The sequence below is a fragment of the Lemur catta genome, chromosome 21 (genome assembly GCF_020740605.2).
Source record: "Lemur catta isolate mLemCat1 chromosome 21, mLemCat1.pri, whole genome shotgun sequence".
Classification (NCBI taxonomy): domain Eukaryota; kingdom Metazoa; phylum Chordata; class Mammalia; order Primates; family Lemuridae; genus Lemur; species Lemur catta.
In genome coordinates, this window is record NC_059148.1 from 19,739,209 (window position 1) to 19,761,777 (window position 22,569).

General features: G+C 47.5%; 1 protein-coding gene across 3 annotated transcripts in view; it reads right to left on the minus strand.

Moving 5' to 3' along the window:
• BICDL1 (BICD family like cargo adaptor 1) overlaps window positions 1–22,569 on the minus strand; it is a 79,706-nt gene that overhangs the window by 3,270 nt on the left and 53,867 nt on the right. Inside the window, exons 5-9 of one of the 3 annotated variants that reach the window (XM_045534688.1) lie at window positions 17,612–17,791; window positions 16,673–16,891; window positions 15,513–15,656; window positions 6,173–6,303; window positions 926–1,046 (exon numbers count right to left, since the gene is read on the minus strand). In XM_045534688.1, the coding sequence (XP_045390644.1) occupies window positions 926–1,046; window positions 6,173–6,303; window positions 15,513–15,656; window positions 16,673–16,891; window positions 17,612–17,791 (795 nt within the window). The remainder of the gene's footprint in view (window positions 1–925; window positions 1,047–6,172; window positions 6,304–15,512; window positions 15,657–16,672; window positions 16,892–17,611; window positions 17,792–22,569) is intronic. The other 2 variants (XM_045534689.1, XM_045534690.1) reach the window with 2 other exon arrangements.

Consider the following 22,569-nt stretch of genomic DNA (forward strand, 5'->3'; position numbering starts at 1 on the left):
CAAAGGCAGGAGGGGTGTACAACTAAAGCTGTTGATACGGGAACTGAGAAAGGCCACTAGATCAGAAACCAAAGGAGCCAGATAGTAAAAAGCCCTGAGGAAGCAAACTGCAGCCGGGAGAGAAGAGAGAGAACGGCGGTAAGCCGGGGCCGGGCCAGCGGGCTGCCGGGCGGGAGTGGGGCCGGGGACCAGCACCCTGCTGTGGGGTGTGGGGGGCCAGTGCTCTGGCTACCAGCCCGACAGGGCCCTGGGAGGAACAGTCACCGACCACCTGCCTCCCACGGTGGGGCGCACCTTGTAAAGCCGCGGAGGGCTCCATCTGTCTACTCGGGATTTCTCGGAGAGAAACGTCAATTATGACACCCACATCCTGAGCTTGTACTACCTCAACCTCATCGACAAAAAGCCCATCACAGCCCCAGCGGCGAGCCACATTGGACCCTGAAAACAGTGGTCACGGAGATGGACACACTGACTCATTGTCCCCAGGGCCTGTGCCAGCACGGCGTGCTCTGGAGAAAGGAGGCTGGCCCTTAAGAAGGGGAAGGGCAGCAGCTGCCCCTGCCAGAGAGCTGCTGAGCTGCATCCAATCCTACAGGGCTCCCTGGCCCTCCGTGTCAGCCAGCTGTTCCTTTCTGCTCTTAGCAGAGCCCAGACTGAAGGAGCACCCCATTCCAAGCCTGGAGGTGATGACACCTCCAAACAGCAGTAGCCTGGGGTCTGCTGCCCTCGAGAGCATCCCTGAACATTCTTCCCTAGGGACTGGGGGAACACGAGCTCTGGATTTTGCCAGGTGAAGACTGGGGTTACTGTTCACCCAGTCTCATGGGACCCTCTAGTAGCAAACTCTCCTTCTTATACCCTGCCTGGGCTCTGACTCCTCCTGGAATCTTCCCTCACCCTGGGTCTCGGGGCTCTCACTTACCTGCCAAGCCTCCAGCTGCTGAGAGAGGTTCAGCTTCTGCTGAATGGCATCCAGCAGCTGGCTGTTCAGAGACATCATGTCCATCCTGCACTTGGCGAGTTCCAGCTCCACAGCATTTTTCCTGCAAACAGACAAGCCGGGGTGAACACAGATACCTTTTGCCAGAGACATCTGGTCCTTTACTTGGGGAACCACCTGGAGTCATAGGATGGGGAAACAGGCCCTGACCCCAACTCACAACAGTAACTGTAACAGCAATGCTGCTGGTTGCAGAGGGTTAGTTCGCAACATGGTTTCACATACATTTTCTCAAATTCATAACCAACTTGTAGGTGAAAGGATTATCATACCCACCTCACAGATGAAGAAACAGAGGTTAAAAGTAGTTGAAAGATGATCATACCAAAATGAGGACTGGAACGCAGAGGAGATCAAAGGCCTCACACAACACAAAGGAGCTACTCACCCTTCCCCAGGGGCCAGTCCCTACGGGAGAAGGAAGGGGGCCTGGTCCTCCTGGTATACAGAGGACTCTTTTTGATTGGCTAATCCCCCCTTAGGGGGACTGTCCTGACGATGCAGATGTGTGCAAAAATTGCCACCCATCACAGCTTAATCAGAATATCCAACAATTAAAGAGGTGGCAACGAATTCTAGGATGGAATACAGTCCCCAGTAAAAACCTGACCCGGGGTTATGTGCCGACAGTTCATAATGTGTTGCTGTATACAGAAAAGCACCAGAAAACAAGGTCTAGTATGACACTAGCTTTATAAAACAAAAACTGCCTGTGTTGAAGGACATACACAAAAATGTCTATTAGGTATTTCTGGGTGAGGATCATTGATAGGTAACTTACCCCCACCTACTTTTTGCATTTTGTATTTTCACATTTTGTATATGTTTCATATATTGCTTTGTTTGCCTTTCCTAAAATTCCTATTCGATGTAAAAGAAAATTAATTTTCGGGGCGGTGGAGGGGACTAACTGGGTGGCCTCTGCGGAGGCAGCCCTGTTGCCCAGCTGTGGAAACACGCATTGTTTAGCCCTTGCCTTCATCAACCGCTCCCTCCAGCACTTGAAACAGCAAAGCTAACAAACGCATCCTCCTTGCACAGGGCCAGGAACCAGCGTGCACGGCCCAAGGGCGGCCAGGGGATCCACCTGCAGAGGCCGCCAGCTCCAGCCTCGCTCTGGAACCCGACAGCACTAACCAAGCCCAGCCAGAAAGAGGAGCAGGTGGGCCCCGTTTGTAAAGTGCCCGGGCCACTGCGACCAGCACTTCCTCTTTGGCCTCACGTCTGCTGAGCAATTAGTCACCTACCGACACCCCAGACGGTGCCCCGCGCGCCCGCCCTGCCCAGAGGAGCCGCTCCAGACAGCTCGGCCCCGCGCCAGCCCCGCCCACTGTGGTGCGGGAGGCGGGGCCGGGACCGAGTCTGCCTCCGTCACGCCCGCCGCCATTGGTTGGCAGCAAACAGCGGAAATCCCTGCGTGGCGCTGGTTGCCAGGGACGCCCGCCCGTGGTTCTGGAACCTCAGAACCGACCCCTGGCGCCCCGCGGCGCTGCGGCCTCGTGAGCTTCCGGCGTCTCCGGCAGGCGGCGCCACGAGCAGCCCCGAGCCCCGGAATGTGCTGACTAACGCCGCGCCAGCTCGCGGGGCGGGGGCCCTTCCTTCCCGCAAAGTCTGGGCCACGCGCCACACCCTGGGGACGCTCGCGGACTGAGGACCCCACGCAGCTACAGAAGTCGCCGGTCAATGTGTTAATCATATTTTTTAAAAAGGAATATTTCCAAGGGCTAGAATTCCTTTTTTAAATGACACCCCTAGTAACTGACTTGTTTTTCTAAGAGTGCTGGCCCCAAATTTATTTTTCTTTTTACTGAAGGCCTTCCCCCTGCAAGGAGATAAAATTGTACTTAACTTCCTTGACACCTGTTGTATAGGGTAAGGTAACCTTAAGGTTCATGCAGTCCAGTGAATAGAGGAAAGGTATTTTTCTTAGGGATTCTCACCCTAGAATCACCGGGTAAAGAAGTAGCCCCGACCCCGGCGATTCCGACTGTACTGTTCTGGGGAGGGCCCTGGCACTGGGGAGCTCCCCAGATGATTCTAGTGCAGCCAGGAGAGTCAAACATGATGCATATGAAAGTATCTTGTAAAACGAAGATCCTATACAATTGGGTGTGTGGTTCCCTCTTTAAGTGATTGCTTAGGTCTGTTGTCTCAATTCTTACATACCAAATATTTCACTTCTAAGGGATAGAAAAAGAACTATCCTTCTGGAGAGATCTAACAGCCTTCCTTCTCATCCAGCCCTGTTCTATAGGGGTCCAGGAAGGACAGGGCTCCCATTCCAGAATTCTCACTGGGAGCTTCCCGGCAGGGAGGAGAAGTTGCAAAATCATCAGTCAGACTCCAGGGTATTAACAGAGTCTCCTTTCATAGCAGCCAAGAGCATACATAGTTTCATATAGATTTGGTAGCCTCCTCTCTCACCCAAGTGGCAGAGCTAGGTTTTACTTTTTTTTTTTTTTTTTAAGAGAAGGGGACTGGATAACTTGTTTTTTCTTCCTTCCTGCACCCTGACACTGCCTCTGGTTCTATCTCCCACCTTCCATGCTAATGACAGAATATAGTCTGATTTTTTTTTTTTTTTTTTAAGAGACAGGATCTTGCTCTGTCACCCAGGTTGGAACGCAGTGCGTGATCATAGCTCACTGCAACGTCGAACTTCTGGACTCACGTGATACTCCTAACCCCAGCCTTCGGAGTAGCTGGGGCTACAGGTGCACACCACCACACCTGCTAATTTTTAAATTTCTTGTAGAGATGGGGTCTATGTTACCTAGGCTGGTCTTGAACTCCTGGCCTCAAGTGATCCTCCTGCCTCGGCCTCCTGAAGTGCTGGGATTACAGGTGTGAGCCACCATGCCCAGCCTGGTCTGACCTTAGTATTCAGCCTCATCTGCTGTCTTCTGCTTGTCCGGCTGAGAGGAGGTGACCAACCAGTGTCCTTGTAACTTTATTCTGCTTTTTATCCCCAGTGAGCTTCCACAAGTAACATATTAATTTTACCATTTTATTCCCTAATTGTGTCACACAAATTCACCCTTTGTTATTCATAAAAGTATGTCCCTCCGCTTTCTATCACACTGCTGCTACTCAAACGTCCACTAACTAAATGTACCAGGAGTCCAGGGGTACGTGAGCCGCCAAGAATAATTTCTAAAATGAACTAGAAATTGACAGACAACCTGATCTGAGGTTCTGACCAGATAGGAAAGGGGACCCAAAAGTAAAACAGAAATGGAGAGGATGAAAATGATTCAGAAGAACAGAAGGGAGGGGAAATGTGTGTGTGGAGGTGAGAAGGGGGGAAAGTTAGAGTGTGAGGAATTTTAAAGGCAGAAATTAAAATGTGTGTCGTATTATTTTTCAGAAAGGCATATGGTATCTTACTTATAAATTGTTTCAGAAAAGCTTCTTTTAGCTTCCTACCAAGCAGCAGTGTGACAGCGGGGAAAGGATGTTGGAAAGATAGGAGCCAGGAGGCCTGAGGTGAGGCCACAGCTGCCTGTGACCCTCGGAAAGTATTTCTCAGTTTCATCATCTGTAAAACTGGGATGAAAAATGTTTACTTCTTACTGTGGTTGGGAGGATTAAAGGATGAAAGTGTTTTGTAAACAGTAAAGTGATGTACAAATGTTGCCATTCATGTGTTGTAAGTGGCCCCAAAGCAGACGCTTTTTGGGTAAGTTTTATCTGCTCACGCTCAGGAAACGGGTGCATGAGTGTGCGTCAAATAATTCACGGGGGATGGGGAATGGGTAAAGGTGTTTTTTGCCTATGTACTTCCAGATTTTCTGTATGTAAGAGACTGCATTTATGCATCTCTTATGTGTTAATAAAATCCCAAAGCATTATTTAAAAAATGACCTACTTTATCAGAAATACAGAGGCCAAGGAAAATGTTAAATGACACTATGGGTTGCAATTCAACCCAGAATGTAGTAAAACTCTGAGACAAATGATCTAGTTTCTTCAATAAATAAATGCAATATGAAAAAGAAAAAAGGAACAAAAGTGTTACAGACTTTTGGGACATGAATCAATTCAATAGAATATGTGGACTTTGGAGTCTAATTCTGATTAGAATCGATTTTTAATCAATAAAAAGGTATTTATGGGATAACTGAGGAAATTCCAGCACTGACTGGATACCTGATGTTATCAAGAAATTATTGTAGGCCGGGTGCGGTGGCTCACGCCTGTAATCCTAGCACTCTGGGAGGCCGAGGCGGGTGGATCGCTCGAGGTCAGGAGTTCGAGACCAGCCTGAACAAGAGCGAGACCCCGTCTCTACTAAAAATAGAAAGAAATTATCTGGCCAACTAAAAATATATATAGAAAAAATTAGCCGGGCATGGTGGCGCATGCCTGTAGTCCCAGCTACTCAGGAGGCTGAGGCAGAAGGATTGCTTGAGCCCAGGAGTTTGAGGTTGCTGTGAGCTAGGCTGACGCCACGGCACTCTAGCCCGGAAAACAGAGCAAGACTCTGTCTCAAAAAAAAAAAAAAAATTAAAAAAAAAGAAAGAAATTATTGTTTTTTCAAGTGTGATAACTGTATTGTGGTTGTATGTTTTTTTTAAAGAAGTTTTTCCTGGTAGAGAAACATACCACAGTGTTTATGGATGTGATGACACTACATCATGTGATCTGTTTTAACATAATCCAGTGGGGAGGTGGAGGAAGTAGGTAAGGATATAGATGAAATAACACTGTCCATATGTTGATTAGTGTTGAGGCTGAGAGGTGGGCAGAGAGGGATTCATCTAGTGTTTTCTATTTTTGCATATGCTTGAAAATGTCCAAAATAAAAAATTAAAAAACCAAAAAACTAAAAATAAAATATATGAGGTAGATATGTATGAAATTGGAAAGTTTTCTAAGATATAAGTGGGGGAAAAAAAGACACAACCCATTGATGTTTAAAAAACATGGAACTACTAGATTGTATATGCACCTATATACGCACAGGAAAAAGATCTGCAGAAAGTGCCCACCCAGCTGTCAACAGCGGCGTCTGTCTGGGGAGAACAGGACTAGGGGCGTGAGCAGGGAGTGGAGAAACTCTTTTACCTTTGACTTTTTCTATATGATTTAATTTTAAAAATTTAGCATATATTCAATTCTATCTATTCAATTTTATTTTAAAAATAAAATGAAGCCATCCCCACTCACTTTGCAATGGCCTCGTCCCGGTCCCTGATGGCCTTCTGGAGCTGCTCCTTCGGCTCCTTGTCTTCAGATGTCACTCTGAGTCGGTCCCTCTCCTCTTTGAGTGCAGTCATCTCCACACTCAGCAGTGTCACCTAACGGGAGACCAAAGGAGGAGGAACATGGTATCACTGCTGCTGGCCTGTGGTGGTCTCCTTCCAAGAAAGAAAAAGAAAGGAACCCTAGGCAGGCACAGGGTGCCCGTGTGGCATGCAGGCTGGAGTGTCCCACTGCAGTCCTGATCTGTCCTGGTCCAAGACAGGGCCCATCTCTCCTGAAGAAAGGATGCCACACGCTAGGCTCAAGCTCAGCGGCAAGGAGGGTAGGCAGAGTACAGCCCTGGACCTGCAGCCGAGGACTAGGTCCCCTTCGTACTCAGCCCAACACACCACCTCCTTCAGCTCAGGGTGCTCCAGCTAACTAATGAGAAAAGACCAGAAATGCATCTGGGCTCTGAAACACTTCTGGGGGTAAGGACTCCGGTCTTGTTTCCAGCCATCTTCCACTCAATATGGAACGCTGCTGTCAACAGCCTGAGACCTGGCTCCCATCTCTGACGGCGCATGGCATACCTCCCCAGGTCAAAGCCACAGGGAATTTAGACACCTAAACAACGTGATCATCTTTTCACTTCAAAGGTGGTCCATGCCTTAGTGAAGGTCACCACAGCCCACTCAGGCCCTCACGCTCAACCTGGGAGTCATCTGCTGGCATGAGGCCCCTCTCTCAGCGGCTCCATCAGTGACCACAGCTTATGCCACCCCACAGCACAGTAGCCCTGTGTACATCATGATCTCGGTGGTGGCAAGAACCATGTCGTATCCATCTGTGCATCCCGGAGCCTGTGTGTAGTGCTTAATCCGAAAATACTTGTGCAGTGGACGGTTATTTTTTGGCTAGTCATCATCCAAAATCTCTTCCTATTCTGGGGGCACTCCTGGTTGTGTGAGTCTTGGTGGGACACAGGGCATTACCTCCCACTAAGGAAGCCAATGGGGGAAAGACATTTCCTTTCCTAGGCAGCCTGGGCCTGGGTGAGTGACCTCAACTTTTCAGTCACACCCCCCCCTACCTGAGACTGAGGCTCTTCAGGGAGCATAGCAAAGCCACAGGCAGGTGGGGAATTATTAAATATTTACAACGGCAGCAGACTGTTTCCGTTGTCCCCTTCCTGTGACTACTTCCTATTTTGGAGCCAAGTTCTCCTGCCTTCCTATTGATTCTTATAAGCTATCAGTTTTATTTTTTTTTTTGAGACAGAGTCTCACTCTGTCACCTGGGCTAGAGTCCCATGGTGTGAGCCTAGCTCACAGCAACCTCAAACTCCTGGGCTCAAGTGATCCTCCTGCCTCAGCCTCCCGAGTAGCTAGGACTACAGGCATGCACCACCATGCCCAGCTAATTATATATATATATATATATATATATATATATATATATATATATATATATATATATGTTTTAGTCATCCAGCTAATTTTTATTTTTTTCGTAGAGACGTGGTCTCGCTCTTGTTCAGGCTGGTCTTGAACTCCTGAGCTCAAACGATCTGCCCGACTCGGCCTCCCAGAGAGCTAGGATTACAGGCGTGAGCCACCACACCCGGTTAAGCTATCAGTTTTAACTCCAATATATTCTCTTCCTGCTTAAGTTAAGCAGAGCAAATTTCTGTGGTTTGCAACCAGAAACCCTGCCTGGTAGAATTGTCGATAAGTATTTGTTGAATACTGGAAGGGTGGGAACTTCTGAGCTGATACGATCAGACATGAGTCAGGATGCCTGACCCTGCCCTCCTGTGACTTGTCACATACATGCTGACATTCTTCCAAGGGAGGATCCATCCATACAGGTCTGTCTGCCCCCTCCCACAAGGGCACAGACGCCACCTTTCAGTGTATCTGCTCTTCAAGCCCCAGGTCTAATCATCTTCAGGTAGAGTGGAGCTGAGCACAGGCCACAGGACTAAGGCTGAAAATCAAGCTTCCCTGGAGACACTTCACACGCTCCCCAGGGTGACACAGCAGTGTTGCCAGCCCCTGGGGCAGCAGCCACTCTGGAGGAGTTCAGAGGACACCCCACAATGAAGAGGGATAGAAAGACAATTTGTTACCGTTCTGAACAATAGATTTTGGACTCTTTGGAGTCTGGTAGGGCAGCCAGCATTTCTCTATGGATGACATAGTGCGTAGACTCACATTCAGAAGCGACCTCCCCAATCTTTTTGGCACCAGGGACCAGTTTTATGAAAGACAATTTTTTTTTTTTTTTTTTGAGACAGTGTCGCTTTGTTGCCCTGGCTAGAGTGAGTGCCGTGGCGTCAGCCTTGCTCACAGCAACCTCAAACTCCTGGGCTTAAGCGATCCTACTGCCTCAGCCTCCCGAGTAGCTGGGACTACAGGCATGCGCCACCATGCCCGGCTAATTTTTTTTTTCTATATATATTTTAGTTGGCCAGATAATTTCTTTCTATTTTTAGTAGAGACAGGGTCTCGCTCTTGCTCAGGCTGGTCTCGAACTCCTGACCTCAAGTGATCCACCCGCCTTGGCCTTCCAGAGTGCTAGGATTACAGGCCTGAGCCACCGCGCCCGGCCTTATGAAAGACAATTTTTCCATGGACCGAGGGTGGGGTGGGGTATGGTTGTGAGATGATTCAAGCACATTACATTTATTGTGTACTTTATTTCTATTATATTACATTGTACTATATAACAAAATAATTATACAACTCACCGTAACGCAGAATCAGTGGGAGCCCTGCGTTTGTTTTCCTGCAACTAGACAGTCCCATCTGGGGGTGATGGGAGACAGTGACACCCGAAGTGTGTGGCTTATGTCCAGTCTACTCTGTAATCTTGTTCTGGTTGCTGTCACTGCAGAAAACCCTGCTTCACAAAGACAGGATGTTGGAAATGAAGCAGGCTTTGCAGTGCTTTTGTGGAAACCTCAGGATATTCCACCGTGACTTTCATCCAGAATGTATGGAGATTTGAAGTTGTCTCAAACATATTTTTCAGGCCACCGTCATTTGCGATCTCAAGCAGTTGATCCTCTTCTAGCACAAAGTCGAGTCACCTGGCTTATTCACAAATGCATCGCAGACCCATTCCTTCCCAGTGTAGGGGTCTTCTGTGGTTGGGAAGTAATGCTCAACCTCTTTTGAAAGCTGACATAGGTGGTCATGCACCAGCTGGGAGAAAGAAGGCTCTGGCCCAGTCTCTTTCAAAATCTCTGCTAATTTTTGAAACATGTCAAAAATCCCAATGTTCACTTGTCACCCCCATAATTCCAGTTTGGCTTTGAATGCAGCCACTTTACCTGCCGACTTGAACACAGTTGTCCTTCTCCCTTGAAGTGACAGATTGAGTTCGTTGAGCAGGTTGAATATGTCACACAAGCAAGTTTTGCGACCCATTCTGTGTCACTGAAGTGTGCAGCTAGTGGTGACTGTTTTTCTAAAAGAAATCTCTGGAGAGAGTCTCATAACTCAAAAACTCTGGGCAGTGATCTGCCTTTAGAAAGCCGTCTCTCACTTCTGTGTATGAGAGAAGACGTGTGTGCTCTGCGTCCAGCTCCTCACAGAGCTGCGGGAACAGACACGAGTTAAGGGCACGTACTTTAATGTGGGTGATAATTTTAATCACATCCTGCAAAACGTTGTTTAATTCAGGTGACGTTTTTTGGCCAGCAGTTCTCTATGGATGACACAGTGTGTAGACTCACATTCAGAAGCAACATCCTTGACCCAAGTAGTGAAACCAGAAAGTCGGCCAGTCATGGGAGCTGCTCTGTCCATGCATAGACTGACACAAAATGACCAATTCAGTTTTCCTGATATGTGATCATTCAAAGACTTGAATAGTTCCGCAGCTGTGGTGTTGGTTGGCCACAAAAGTGCATATAACATACCCTCCTCATGCACATCCTCCTGAAAATATTATCGCACAAAAACAAGCATTGTTGCCTTGTTGTCAACATTGTCAACCTGGATTGCATGCCATGGTGACTCATTAATCCTAACAATTGTGCCTCAATATCCTCTGCCGTTTCATCAATTCATCTAGTTGTGGTGCTAGCCAAAAGAGGAACATGTACCACTTTTTGAACTGCAGCCTCTCCTAAAAGTACACAGCAAGTGTTCTTAGCAGCAGGCAGGGTCAACTTACCGATAGCAAAGGGCTTCCTAGCTTTGGCAATGCGGTTAGCCACCAAGAATGATAACTCTCAGTGCAGACACAGTTGATGAAGTGGTGGCCTTCAGTAATTGCTTCTGTTCTTTGTGTTCACATTTTTTTCTTTTGAAAAACTTCAGAGGCTTGTCTTTTAATGCAGGGTGCTTGGTCTCCATGTGGCAAAGCAGTTTCGAAGGTTCCATGGCTTCGCTGGATAGCCAGTTGCCACATCTTATACAAAGTGGGCTTTGAGAATGTGAATCACCTAGTTGCAATGACCCCGTAATTTAAGTAGGAGTAGGACTCTTGGTATATTCTTTTAAATGCAGCTTTCACTTTGCTGGCAGTCTCAGAGTCTTCTGTGGTCTGATCATTGGGTCTTTCCCCCCTTTCAAAGAAGCTCTCCAGTGACATTTGTTTTTCACTCATTTTTGCGAGGGCTAGCTTGTGGGTTTACCAAAACTGTGACTGAGACAAATGCTCAGTGTGGGAAAGAGGCGTGGAGGGAAGTGGTAAATAATATAATGGGTGGACCACGTACAGACTAAAATAGATGTTGGATTCTGACTTAAAGCCTGCCACCAGATTCAGCTGTACAACTGAAGTACATCAACTCACCTGCCACTATAAAGCCTGTCACCAGATGCAGCTTAATTGTCACTTGCCATTCATTGAGAGGGTTTTGATATGAGTCTGCAAGTAACTGATTTATTATGGTCCCTATGCAGTCAAACCTCTCTGCTAATGATAATCTGTATTTGCAGCCGCTCCCCAGGACTAGCATCACCACCTCAGATCATCAGGCATTGATTCTCATAAGGAGCACACAAGCTAGATCCCTGGCATGCACAATTTACAGTAGGGTTCGTGCTCCTGTGAGAATCTAATGCCCCCCATGATCTGGCAGGAGGTGGGGCTGAGGGGGTGATGTCAGCAGTGGGGAGCAGCTGTAAATATAGATGAAGCTTCCCTCGCCTGTCACGCATGTATGTAAGAAGACGTGTGCTCTGCGTCCATCTCCTCACAGAGCTGAGCAAACTGACGTTGAGTTAAGGGGATGTACTTTTAACATGGTTGATAATTTTAATCACATTCTGCAAAACACTGTTTAATTCAGGTGACATTTTTTGATCAGCCAGCATTTCTCTACGAATGACGCAGTGCTGTGCGGCCCAGTTTCTAACAGGCCACAGACCCGGACCCTTACTGGTACTATGCAGCCTGGGGGTTGGGGACCACAGTGGTAGGGAACGTCAGGGCCTGGTGATCTGTGTAAGAACAGCCCAGAACATCAGCTTTCCCAGTGGGGACAGCTGGGTGAGCAGCGTCAGAAGCCCGAGGGAAGCACAGGCTGGAACCCCCGCAGAGCAGCTGCACGGACACGCACCCAGCCCTGAGGCACACAAGGCAGCAGGCAAGAAGCCCAGCCTCACCCTATTTACCAGCAGGTTCTGCAGCTGGGTAGGCCGGAACTCAAGAGCCAGAAAGCACCTGGCAGAGACAGCCAGACCTTCACAGGCCAAATGAGCCCTGACATGGCCTTGGGCCAGCTGTGGGCCAGTCAGGTGTTCTGCCGGTTCAGTAACGGACATGTAAAATTATATGCTAGGTGAGAAAAGCCAGTATTTCATATGCTCCAGATAAAACTCCAGAGGAACTATTTACTTTGGCCTGAAAAACCTGGTCAAGCTACAGCCCACCAGCCATGTGCCTTAGGAGAGGTGACAAGGGACTTACCCTTTAAGCCGCACAAACTTTTCATAAAAAGCAGGTACAAAAATAACTATTCCCCACCACCAAGTTGTAAGGATCACACAAATTAACCCCAAGGGCCCAGCACAGGGCCTGGCACATGGTTGTAAACTCCACTCTCCTCTCCTGCCCTCAAGTCAGGACCTAATTGCTGACAGCTGTCATGAGAAGTCCCAGATACGGGAACCATGGGGAGCACGTGCCACTGCCCTTTTATATCCCATGTTCAGTTCCACTACTGCAACGGGGGTAAGAGGGAAGCCAGAGGGAAGGAGGCTGGATGGCCACAGGCTCTAGGCTTCCTGTCACTTGATAACGGGAACCCACCCAGAACCCGTAAGTGTGTCCCATTTTCAAGTCACGCTTCAGGAAGATCAATCCAAATCATGTGAGGATGGGTAGGCTGGGGGAAGGCAGATAAATCGGGAAGTGGTGACCGCAGCCAGGGCGTGAAGGGCTGTGGGTCTGAAATAGCACAGGGACTTAGGAGGAGGGAGGGGAGGGAATATGGCGAGACGTTCCAGAGGAGTCACCCAGATTTGATCAGTGAAGCCCTCCATGCTCCCTGTCCTGCTCCCCCGTGTTTTCATGCCCCTTCTGGAGTAACTGGCATGCACGCTAGTTGAGCACGACGGATCCGAACAACAGAACTGTGACTGTGTTTCTCACTGAGCCTCCTACAACTTGGGTTACTGGCTTGAGAGTCAGGTGAGGGGCCTCCCAGATAACTAGTTCTCATATTCTACAGACTAATCGCCAAAGACCTCACTGCTTCCTTGCACCTGTGTTGTGCTCACCAGAAGTGAGGGGTGGGCCACCTGGGCTGTGGGGCATGGGGGAGGGAACAGTTTCTCACCACAGGCAGGAGGGGGCACAACACGGTAAGAGGGACTTGTGTTCTCAAAGCACAATAATGGGTGCAGACTGGTCATCATGTCTGGCTATGGATTTTGCCTCAAACAGATAATTATCAGTCAAATTAAACCGCTTCTATTTAAAAATTCGGGTAGGCTTCTGCAAGGCCGGTGCTGCTCCCCACCTCTGACCTCTGGCCAACTTTCCAGGAGGAAAAAGAGCCCCCTCAAGTAGGATGGCAGCTGGCTCAGAGGCTGGGTCGCCCATCAGATGAGGTCTGAGCCTGGTCCAGGAGCTGTCTGCCGGAACCTTGGTCCACCTAACCTCGCCTGGGCCCTGCCCCCAAAAGGCTCCAGAGATGGCTCTGACTGCCCTCACGACACTGCAAGGTCCCGGAGTACACGGGCCCTACACATCCACCTTTGTGCCTCTCAGGGTCTAGTGCGGTGCCAGGCACACAGTGGGTGTCGGTAGATGCTGAATTAACCTGGCATGAGGCATGTCACGCCTGCTGCGATGGCTGCGATTTCCACAGTCATTCTAGAACTCAATCTGCGTCCCACCCACTGTCTCGGGATGTCAGTGTTACTACCATGGTGCAGTTTTGGTGGGGGCAGTGTGGCTGAGAGGTTTTCTGCTTTGGGCATTTGGGAAGAAATGACCTACAGGACAAGCCTAATTCTCTAGCCCATGTGGAACGTGGGTGCGACCATCTGCTTGGTGGACTATTTGAAGGGGAATCCACAGGAATTGGTCTAAACCAGTTATCAGCTGAACTTCTACAGAAAATTCACTGGTGGGGATGGCTTCCTAAATAGTTCCAAGGCCAGACTCTTAGCAACCTATACTTTGCTTATGTTTCTGAATGAAATAATGCCCTGTGGCGACTTTCTAGTTTTCTGATTCTGAGAAGCAAAAACAACAACAACAACAAAAAAAACCAGTCAATGTCAAAGAGCTGCTAAGCAGAAGCACCCCACAGAAATTTAAATAGGCTTAAAAACAAATAAAGTTTTTATTAATCCAAAGAACTTTTAGATCCAACTTTCTATTGCATTTTATTCTTCCAGTATGGAAGATCCGTCCCTAAGCCTGAACCTCTCCCTGGCCAATGACCACTTGAGGATCTGAGGTTTTAGGCAGGAGAGCATCCCTGGCTGCTCAAGTCCACTCCCCAGGGTTCAGCTAGGAGCAAGCCACAACTCTAAACAGTGTCTTTCTGTCCTTGTTATCTGTCATTCACAGCAAAAACAGCACAGTGATGGCTATATGTGAGTATCTCAATATTTTCCAATAAAATAATACTAGGAACACTAATAGGATGATACAAAAAAGGCAGGAATTTCTTTCTATAAAGGCATTTTAAATGTAAGGAATACCGACTGAGTGATAGCCAGGCTTCAATTCTATCTCACAGAAATCTCATGCAGCAGGGAGGGATGATAGCGTTGGGCAAGGAAGGGAAGGCCAGGCTCAGGCCACAGGGTTTAAATGCTACTTGTCTGGTGTTCCTCCAGCCCCTACACTACTCCCAAAGAGGACAGAACCTCCACACATGACCACAGTCAAAAGGAAGGGCCTTTATTTATCTCCTAGGATAGGTTTTAGAACTCCTAGGTTGGGGCTGCTCCCAAGTCTTTTAAAATTTTTCAGATCAGAATATAAATGTCCTCTAATGTTCTCAAGAGAGATGAAATCATGATCAAAAAGGAAAGTAACAGTGAGGGTAGCAGTAAGTTCCTCCAAAGCTGAAAAGCAGGCTGACAGAGGCAATAGCACTTAAAAAGAGGGAAGAGTTCTATAAAGATCAATTGTTCCATGGTTTGCAAACTTCCTTGCCCAGCCCCTGCTGGAAAAGCAGCCTGAGAGCTGTGGCACTTTAAACTGTCAGCATCCAGCAGTCAGACTAACTTCTGGCTCTGTAGAAGGCAGCGTGTCACTGGAGGAAATCAAGGACCAGCTATTCTTATCCCTGCCAAATTTACTTTGGCCTAAACTAAGGGACTGGTTTCTTTTCTTTTCTTTTTTTTTTTTTTTTTGAGACAGAGTCTCACTTTGTTGCCCGGGCTAGAGTGAGTGCCATGGCGTCAGCCTTGCTCACAGCAACCTCAAACTCCTGGGCTTAAGCGATCCTCCTGCCTCAGCCTCCCGAGTAGCTACGACTACAGGCATGTGCCACCATGCCCAGCTAATTTTTTCTATATATACTTTTAGTTGTCCAGATAATTTATTTCTATTTTTAGTAGAGACAGGGTCTTGCTCAGGCTGGTCTCGAACTCCTGACCTCGAGCGATCCACCCGCCTCGGCCTTCCAGAGGGCTAGGATTACAGGCCTGAGCCACCGCACCCGGCTTGGTTTCTTTTCTTGAAGACATCAGCTTACCTCAACTTCAGGTCACTGTTGCCTGAAGATGTGATGGGGAGAGACGCTTCCCAGATAGAAGCGGGAGAGAAACGCACGAGGGTCCTGAGAGTGCTGAGGAATAGATGCACACCCCCGCGCTGCACTGGAGATGGGGGTGCTCACCTGACTGTGGAGTCGCTGCAGCTCTTCTAGGCTTTGCCTCAGTTTACCCCTCTCTCCCTCCATGAGCTCCCTTAGTGCTCTCGAGTCCTCACTGGTCTGCCTTATCTGTTCTTCTAAGGAGTCATCGTCAAGTCTCCGGGAGCTCTGACAGCAAGAGAGAGAGAGCACCAGAGACAGTGAGGGTGGAGAGAGACAGGCAGACAGGGGAGAGACCATTAGTAGGGGAGAAGGGAGGGAGGGTGGGAGAGAGACGGACAGTAGGGGTGATGGGGGAGGGAGAAAGGGAAGGAGAGAGAGAAGTGGGGAAGAAAGAAGGGCTGAGGAAGAGAAATGCTCTTGCTCAAATTCTGCACATAATAGTTAGATGTTTACTTTTGTTTCAGGCTTCAGGGGAAGGAAGCCACGTGGGGTGAAGAGCACAGCACACTCTGACAGCTCCCTTCTCCCACGATAACCTGGCCTTTACTACAGCACATCCCACAAAGCAACACAGTGTGCTCAGATGGAAGCAGCACCCTTCCTCTTACTTCATCCAACACAGGTAGGAAGAAACAGCTACTCTGCAGGAGGATGAAACCTGAAGACACCAAACAGCCTGTGAGCTGGCAGTGCGAGTAGAGGGTAAGCCAGGAGAGACCTGCAGTGACGCTGGGAGAGCGCCAGTCTGCCTAGGACGCCCACGGGAACATCCCTCTCCTCCACAGGTGGGCCACATCTGCAATTCTAAAGGGCCTTGGAGTTGATATTTCCAACTTTCTATGCTTATTAACTTTAGGTCTTTTAAGTTTACCTACTCATAGCTAACCTCACCACTAGGATCAAAGGGCGACAGAATGAGTAACTTGCAGTTTTTACCTAGATTCAAAGTTTCCAAGGAAAGCCCTTAAACTTGAGGCCACCATCATCTGTACATCACTGAACAAAAGGCTCCATTTGTACCAGGTGTCTGCAGGAAGCCGACTTTGGAGCCTTCCCTTTCCTGACACTTGGTCCTTCTGCTTGATCGCCAGGAGTCAGTGCTCTCAAACAGTAAGGGCTCAGAAGACATCCTTGCAGATATTTTATAGGGTTCCGCGGTTAACCTCGCCTTCTGTGCTAGGTTGGAATCTCCCACTAGCCAGAGCCCGTGGGGTCAGGACCATCTCAGACTGGCCTCTTACCGTGGGCTCCATGCCGTCCACAATGCTCTGTATCAGTCTCTTGAGCTCGTTGAGGGCAGTGCGCAAGCTGCCGGCTGGGACATCCTTGGCGGATGAAGTTTCTGAAGATTCGTCCATCGAGGAGTCCGTGGAGACAGCCGAGTCAGCACTGTCGTTCCCTCGCAGGTGTGAGCAGAGATAGCGAACCTGGCAGTAGGCTTCCCAGAGCTGCAGTCTCAGCTGTTCCACAGAGAATTATTCTTGATTACGGACTCTAAAGGAGACTGCCACCTGGCCATCTTCTTCTAGCACTTTAACCCAAAATACTGATACACGAGACATCAGTTCTAGGAGAAAGTTCTAGTACTCTGTTTTTTTAGATCATCTGTTCCAAGAAACAATGATATCTATTCTGGGTCCAGTCCCTCTACAGACGCCCAGTTCTCATGTCCCTGCTCTCTAGCTTTTCCCATTTGCCACAGAAAGCATTTCTTTATATAATCAATAACTTTGATGGGAGTCAGGGAATGGTTAGGGGAATTAGTGGTTCCGGGTATTATGAAAAGTGGGAAGAGAAGCCATTGAGGTGGAAAAGATGGATCGTGAATATTCCAGAACTCTGCCAATACAAAAGGCATGAGGCTGATTGTTAGTCAACAAGCATTTCCTAAGAGGCACTGGGGAGACAGTGAGTGGGACTTGGCTGTACCTCAGATACCTCTGTCCTCTGGCAGTTCTGCTCAATGCCTTGATGACAAGGTAGGTGGGAAATGGAGGGGCAGGGACATGCCTTGGGCAGGGCCTGCTTCGTGACACTCTAGCCAGCAGGCCGAGCGGCTGGCACAGGCACAGAGCCAGAGCCACAGCCCCCGCCAGGCTGGCAGCTGAGCGCTAGGGAGGATAATGGGTCCTGAACACCCCCAGGCAGCCTTGCCTGCAGGGTGACAGGGAGGTCAGCACCTGTTCTCTCTCTTGCTCCAGCTCTTCGGCCTCCATGCTCTGCTCGATCTCTGACAGGAGGGACGTGCTGGTGGCGGCAGAGCTCTGCAGACTCCTCTCCTCGGTGAGTTCTTCCACTTTCACCTGCAGCTGTCGGTAGGAGAGACGCACCTCCTGGAGCTCCAGCTGGCTTTGGTGCAGCTTTCAAAGAGAGAGCAAATGGTAGTGAGGCTTGCCAAAAACCAAAAGCAAGACAAACTGACCCTGAACCTGATCACACTTCCAGATCCAACCATCAATTTACAGAAAAATATGGAGGAGAGAAGAGCATTTTAGATGACATCAGGGGATGCAATCAACGAAATCCAGATCTGGGAAATTCTCCAGGACAAATACCTCCATTTCTCCAACAAATAAATTTCAAGAGGAAAAAAAAAAGATAAAGGAGGCACATAGAGATTAAAAAAGACTTAAGAAATATATCAGCTAACTGCAATGTATAGGCCTATTTTAATGTGTATATTGATAAAGGATGTGAAAAAAATTATGACATTTATAAGACAATTGAAAATTTGAACACTCATTGGGTGTTTGATGACATTAAAGAAATAGTGCTAAATTTTCCAGGTGTAATAGTACTGGGTGGCTGGGTGCCATGGCTCATGCCTGTGGGTCCCAACTCCTCAGGAGGCTGAGGCAGCAGGATGCTTGAACCTGTGAGTTGGAGGTTGCAGTGAGTTATGATCACACCATTGCACTCTAGCCTGGGTGACAGACTGAGACGCTGTCTAACACAAAAATATAGTACTATGGTTATGTTTTTTAGGACTCTTATCTTTTAGAGGTAGTACTTTTTATTTACAGGTAAACTTATTGAAATTCTCAGATTTACTCCAAAATAATATTAATATGGGAGAAGAAGAAATGGATGTTATGAAGATGGGGCAGGACTGGTGGGCAATGGGGCCCAGGGGGCTTTGTCACACTATTTCACTGTTGGGCCTGTTTGAAACCCTCCATGATAAAAAATTACACACGCAGGTACACAAAGTGAGATGCCATTGTACTCTCACCAAGATGACTAACACAAATAAATAACTAAAAAAAATTATATCAAGTGTTGACAGGATGTGGAACAACTAGAACACGTACTGCTGGCAGAAGTGGAAAAATGTACAAACACTTTGGAAAACTGTTTGGTAGTCCCTAATAAAGTTAAATATACGCTTATCCTATGATCCAGCAATTTCACTCTTAGGCATAGATCCAACAAAAATGAAATGTGCACAAAAGACATACATAGGATGTTCAGAATAGCCACAAATGTGAAACAATCCAAATGCCAAGGAAAACAGAACAGATAAATAAATTGTGGTATATTCACATGTTGGAATACTACACAATGAAAAAAGAATATACTGCTACTACATGCCACGTCATGGATGAATTTCACAGACACAATGCTGAGCAAAAGCCAGACACAAAAGGGATATAATGTACGCTATTTATGAAAAGTTCCCAAACTTCATCGAGATAGAAAAATGTTGGAATAGAGGTTTGCTTTAGAGGATGTGGCAGGGTATTCCCTGTGGGGTGCTGTCAGGCCTGTATCTTGATCTATATTTGTAAAAATTCATGGGCTGTCCACTTAAGATTTGTGTGCTTTACTGTATGTATATTATTATTTTCATGAAAAAAATTAAGGGGAAAATGGGTATCTTGGAAAGCAGCTGGGAGTGGAATTTGGGGAGTAATACCAAGAGTTTCCGCACCCACCTAACCACTTAAAGGTAAGGTCCTATGGCCAGCCCCGCATGTCCCAGGTCAGGTAGCTGAGCCAGTGAAAAGTGACTTTCCCAAAACCCCCGTGAAGCAGAACTGGACTCATGACTCCCAGTCCAGGACCCTTCCCACTCTCCACACACCTTATTTGTCTCAGACAGATGAAATGTCAACCTATTCTAAGATCTCTGTACAGGAAGTCCCACAGTTAAAGTTCTAACTCACAGGGGTAGAAATGTACATATTTTTTGCCTTGTCTAATCTAAGTCCTTCCTCCTCCTGTGCATTGTTTGTTCTTTCTCAGTCCTTTCTGAACACTGGAAAGAGCTAATTACTTGGAGACATTCCTTTTCAACAGTTTCTCAAATAGCCCCTATTCTGCAAGCCAAATATTATATATATTATATGCCCTTTAGACTTTTCCCATAGACTCTCTCTCTTGATTTTTGGTGATCTCAGAGATTTTCACATAAGCCTACATTTTTAGAGCTGGCAGGGCCACAGAGATCAGTGAGTCCAACCGTCTCAGGATAAAACTGAGAGGAAGGGAGTGATGCCAGAGGTAGAGAAGAGACAGCAACGAAGGGAATCACGACTTGTGGGCGGGGCTCCTTCCCTATTTCACCCCGTCCACATGCTCTACGGCCCCTTCCACGTGGAGTCCACAGCAGTCCCACTCTCTGGGAAGGTTACTACTGCCAAATATAAGTGGATGACCCAAGCATGACTGCGAGATGTTATCCCTCTTATCTGTGCACCCCATCACTAATTTGCTTGTAACACAGCAGACTCTAATTGCAGAACTGTCATCAGTTTGCTAGCCGCTAGGCACATGGCCACATGCCACATGCACAGGAGTGGCATTTCCTACTTTTCATGTTTGGGTACTGTGCCCTCCCACCCTTTAAAAGATTTCTCGGGGACAGGTAGCGGAAGAACTTCCTGGGATTTAAATTTAACTAAGTTATTCTTTTATAAAGTAGCATTTCTGGAGTCACTTCCGTTACATTAAAAAGAGAGTGGACACTGCACTGGTCTTTTCCAGACTCGTGGCCAAGTCACCTTGTGGCTCCTGCAGAGAGGCAGACTGTGGGGTGGCTGGCAGCAACTCAGAGCTCTCCAGTTTTCATGAAGGAAGCGAGCTCCCTTGCAGAGCCTTCAGCCAATCCTTTAGGTGCCCTGGGAGCCTCACCCTCACGGTGCAGTACCAGGAAATGGTTGGCTAATGGTTCCAGTGATCTGGAATAGCCCTAACTAGGAAGGGTTTGGAGCCTGGTTGCTCAGAGAATAAAAAGGAATCGGCAAGCCCGCTCTGCATGGTTCCCAGGGATCAGCAATACCTGTGGGCCCAGTGGGAACTCCTCCAGGCCCAGGGTTACAAAAAAAAAAAAAGACATTCCTAAGAAGCATTTGGCACAATTACAAACAGTATATTAAACTGACAAAATGCTTCACAATTATTTTCCAGACAACTCCACACACATCTCAGCAGGAGAAGTTCAGCACAGACAAGTACGAGTTCTTATGCACTGGACAAAATTAGTTCAATTACTCATGCACACTCAAAGGTGCTTAATTAATCATAACAGCAAGAGAACAAAGGACCAGGAGAGGTCTGCGCTCTGGTCAATAACTAATTCACCAACTGGAACTGGACACAGAAAAGCCACACCAAACAAAGGAGGAGTATATTAAATATAAGAACTCTTTAAAATAAGAAATATCATCCTTTATATAACAAAGATGCCACTAAGCATACTTATATGTATGAATAAGGATGACACTAAATGCTTCGTGTCATGCAAACTTGTACAGCGTACTAAGTTTAAGCTCACAATACTTATGTGTGCAGAAGTGGGGGTGCTCTCCTCATTTCAGGGATCTCAGGGAACTGAGACTGTGAGATGCTAAGTGATTTGCCTAATGGGACATGAGCAGCGTCGGAGCCAGGTCTAGACTCCAGGTCACCTGCTTCCTGGGTCACCCCACAGTGACTGAGGCCTGTGCTCTGCTGATAAATCTGCCCACTTGATGGGACTAGGCCCTGCACACCTCTGTAAGATACCCAGCTGGGTCTGAAACAAGGCAGTTAGGTGACCTTTAGAGGAACAAATCGATTTCCTTTACTGGGTATTAAGAGTTCAGCAAAATGCTTGATATATACCAGGTGCTTGATGAATAATAATTTTTATGCCTATTCTCAAGCCTGAAAAAAAATCAGAGTCAGATTTGATCAGTGGTTTAAAAATCTATTTTTGACAGCAGAAATTTTTATTTCTGTGTCAATATAGGCCATATCAGCAACTTAAAGGGCTTTCTGGAGGACACTGGTAATTAGTGGCAACCTAAGGGGAGTTTCACACTAACAGGAGGAACAGAATTACAAATAGTTAGGAAAAATTAGAATTCAGCCCATAAATGTAGATTTTCCACATGAAAGGACTGACTTGCTGCATGTCCTCAGGTGAGCGACAGCCTCTCGTTGGTGAAGAAGTCCAACTGGGAGACGGCGGACGTGCAGATAGGAACAAGGGCACGAGGCGTGACCCAGGGCTCTTGCTCCCGAGGACCGTGCAGCCCACGGTGCTGGTCAGGCAGCAACAGTCCACCAGGCCCAGATCTTACCCCCCTTTCCCAGGTCCCCAATTCTTGATTTGAAATAAGGACTTTCCATTTGTGAACTCATGCTAGAATGAAAGTTTCTTTTAGGCAAGGACCGTTTTTCTATTTCTCTGTAGTTCTTTTCCTCTTCCTTGCCACACTCTGTTTCTCAGCAACCCTCAGGACAGCGTTTAATGGGGTAATAAACGCTGGCCACACACTGACTTTCAGAGGCAAGTGATACACAAGAAGATATCATCCAGAACAGGTGAAGCAGGTAGGAGGGTCTGGTCTCGATTCTTCCAAGGACTTTGGATAAACAGTTAATTTTTTTCTAAGCCTCAGCTTTATAAAGAATGTGAAAGTACTCTGTCCCCTGTAGAGCAGCATACAAATGTTCACTGCTATCATCATAAACCTTGAAAAATAAGCAAACTCCCTTCCATTTTGAAAACTGCTATGAAGCTTTAGCCAGAACCATTTTCTCCCTCCGAGTACTAACCAGGCCCAACCCTGCTTAGCTTCTAAGATCAGATGAGAGAGACCACTTTCTATTCAACATTTACTGAGGCCCTACTATATGAAATGTTACCAGC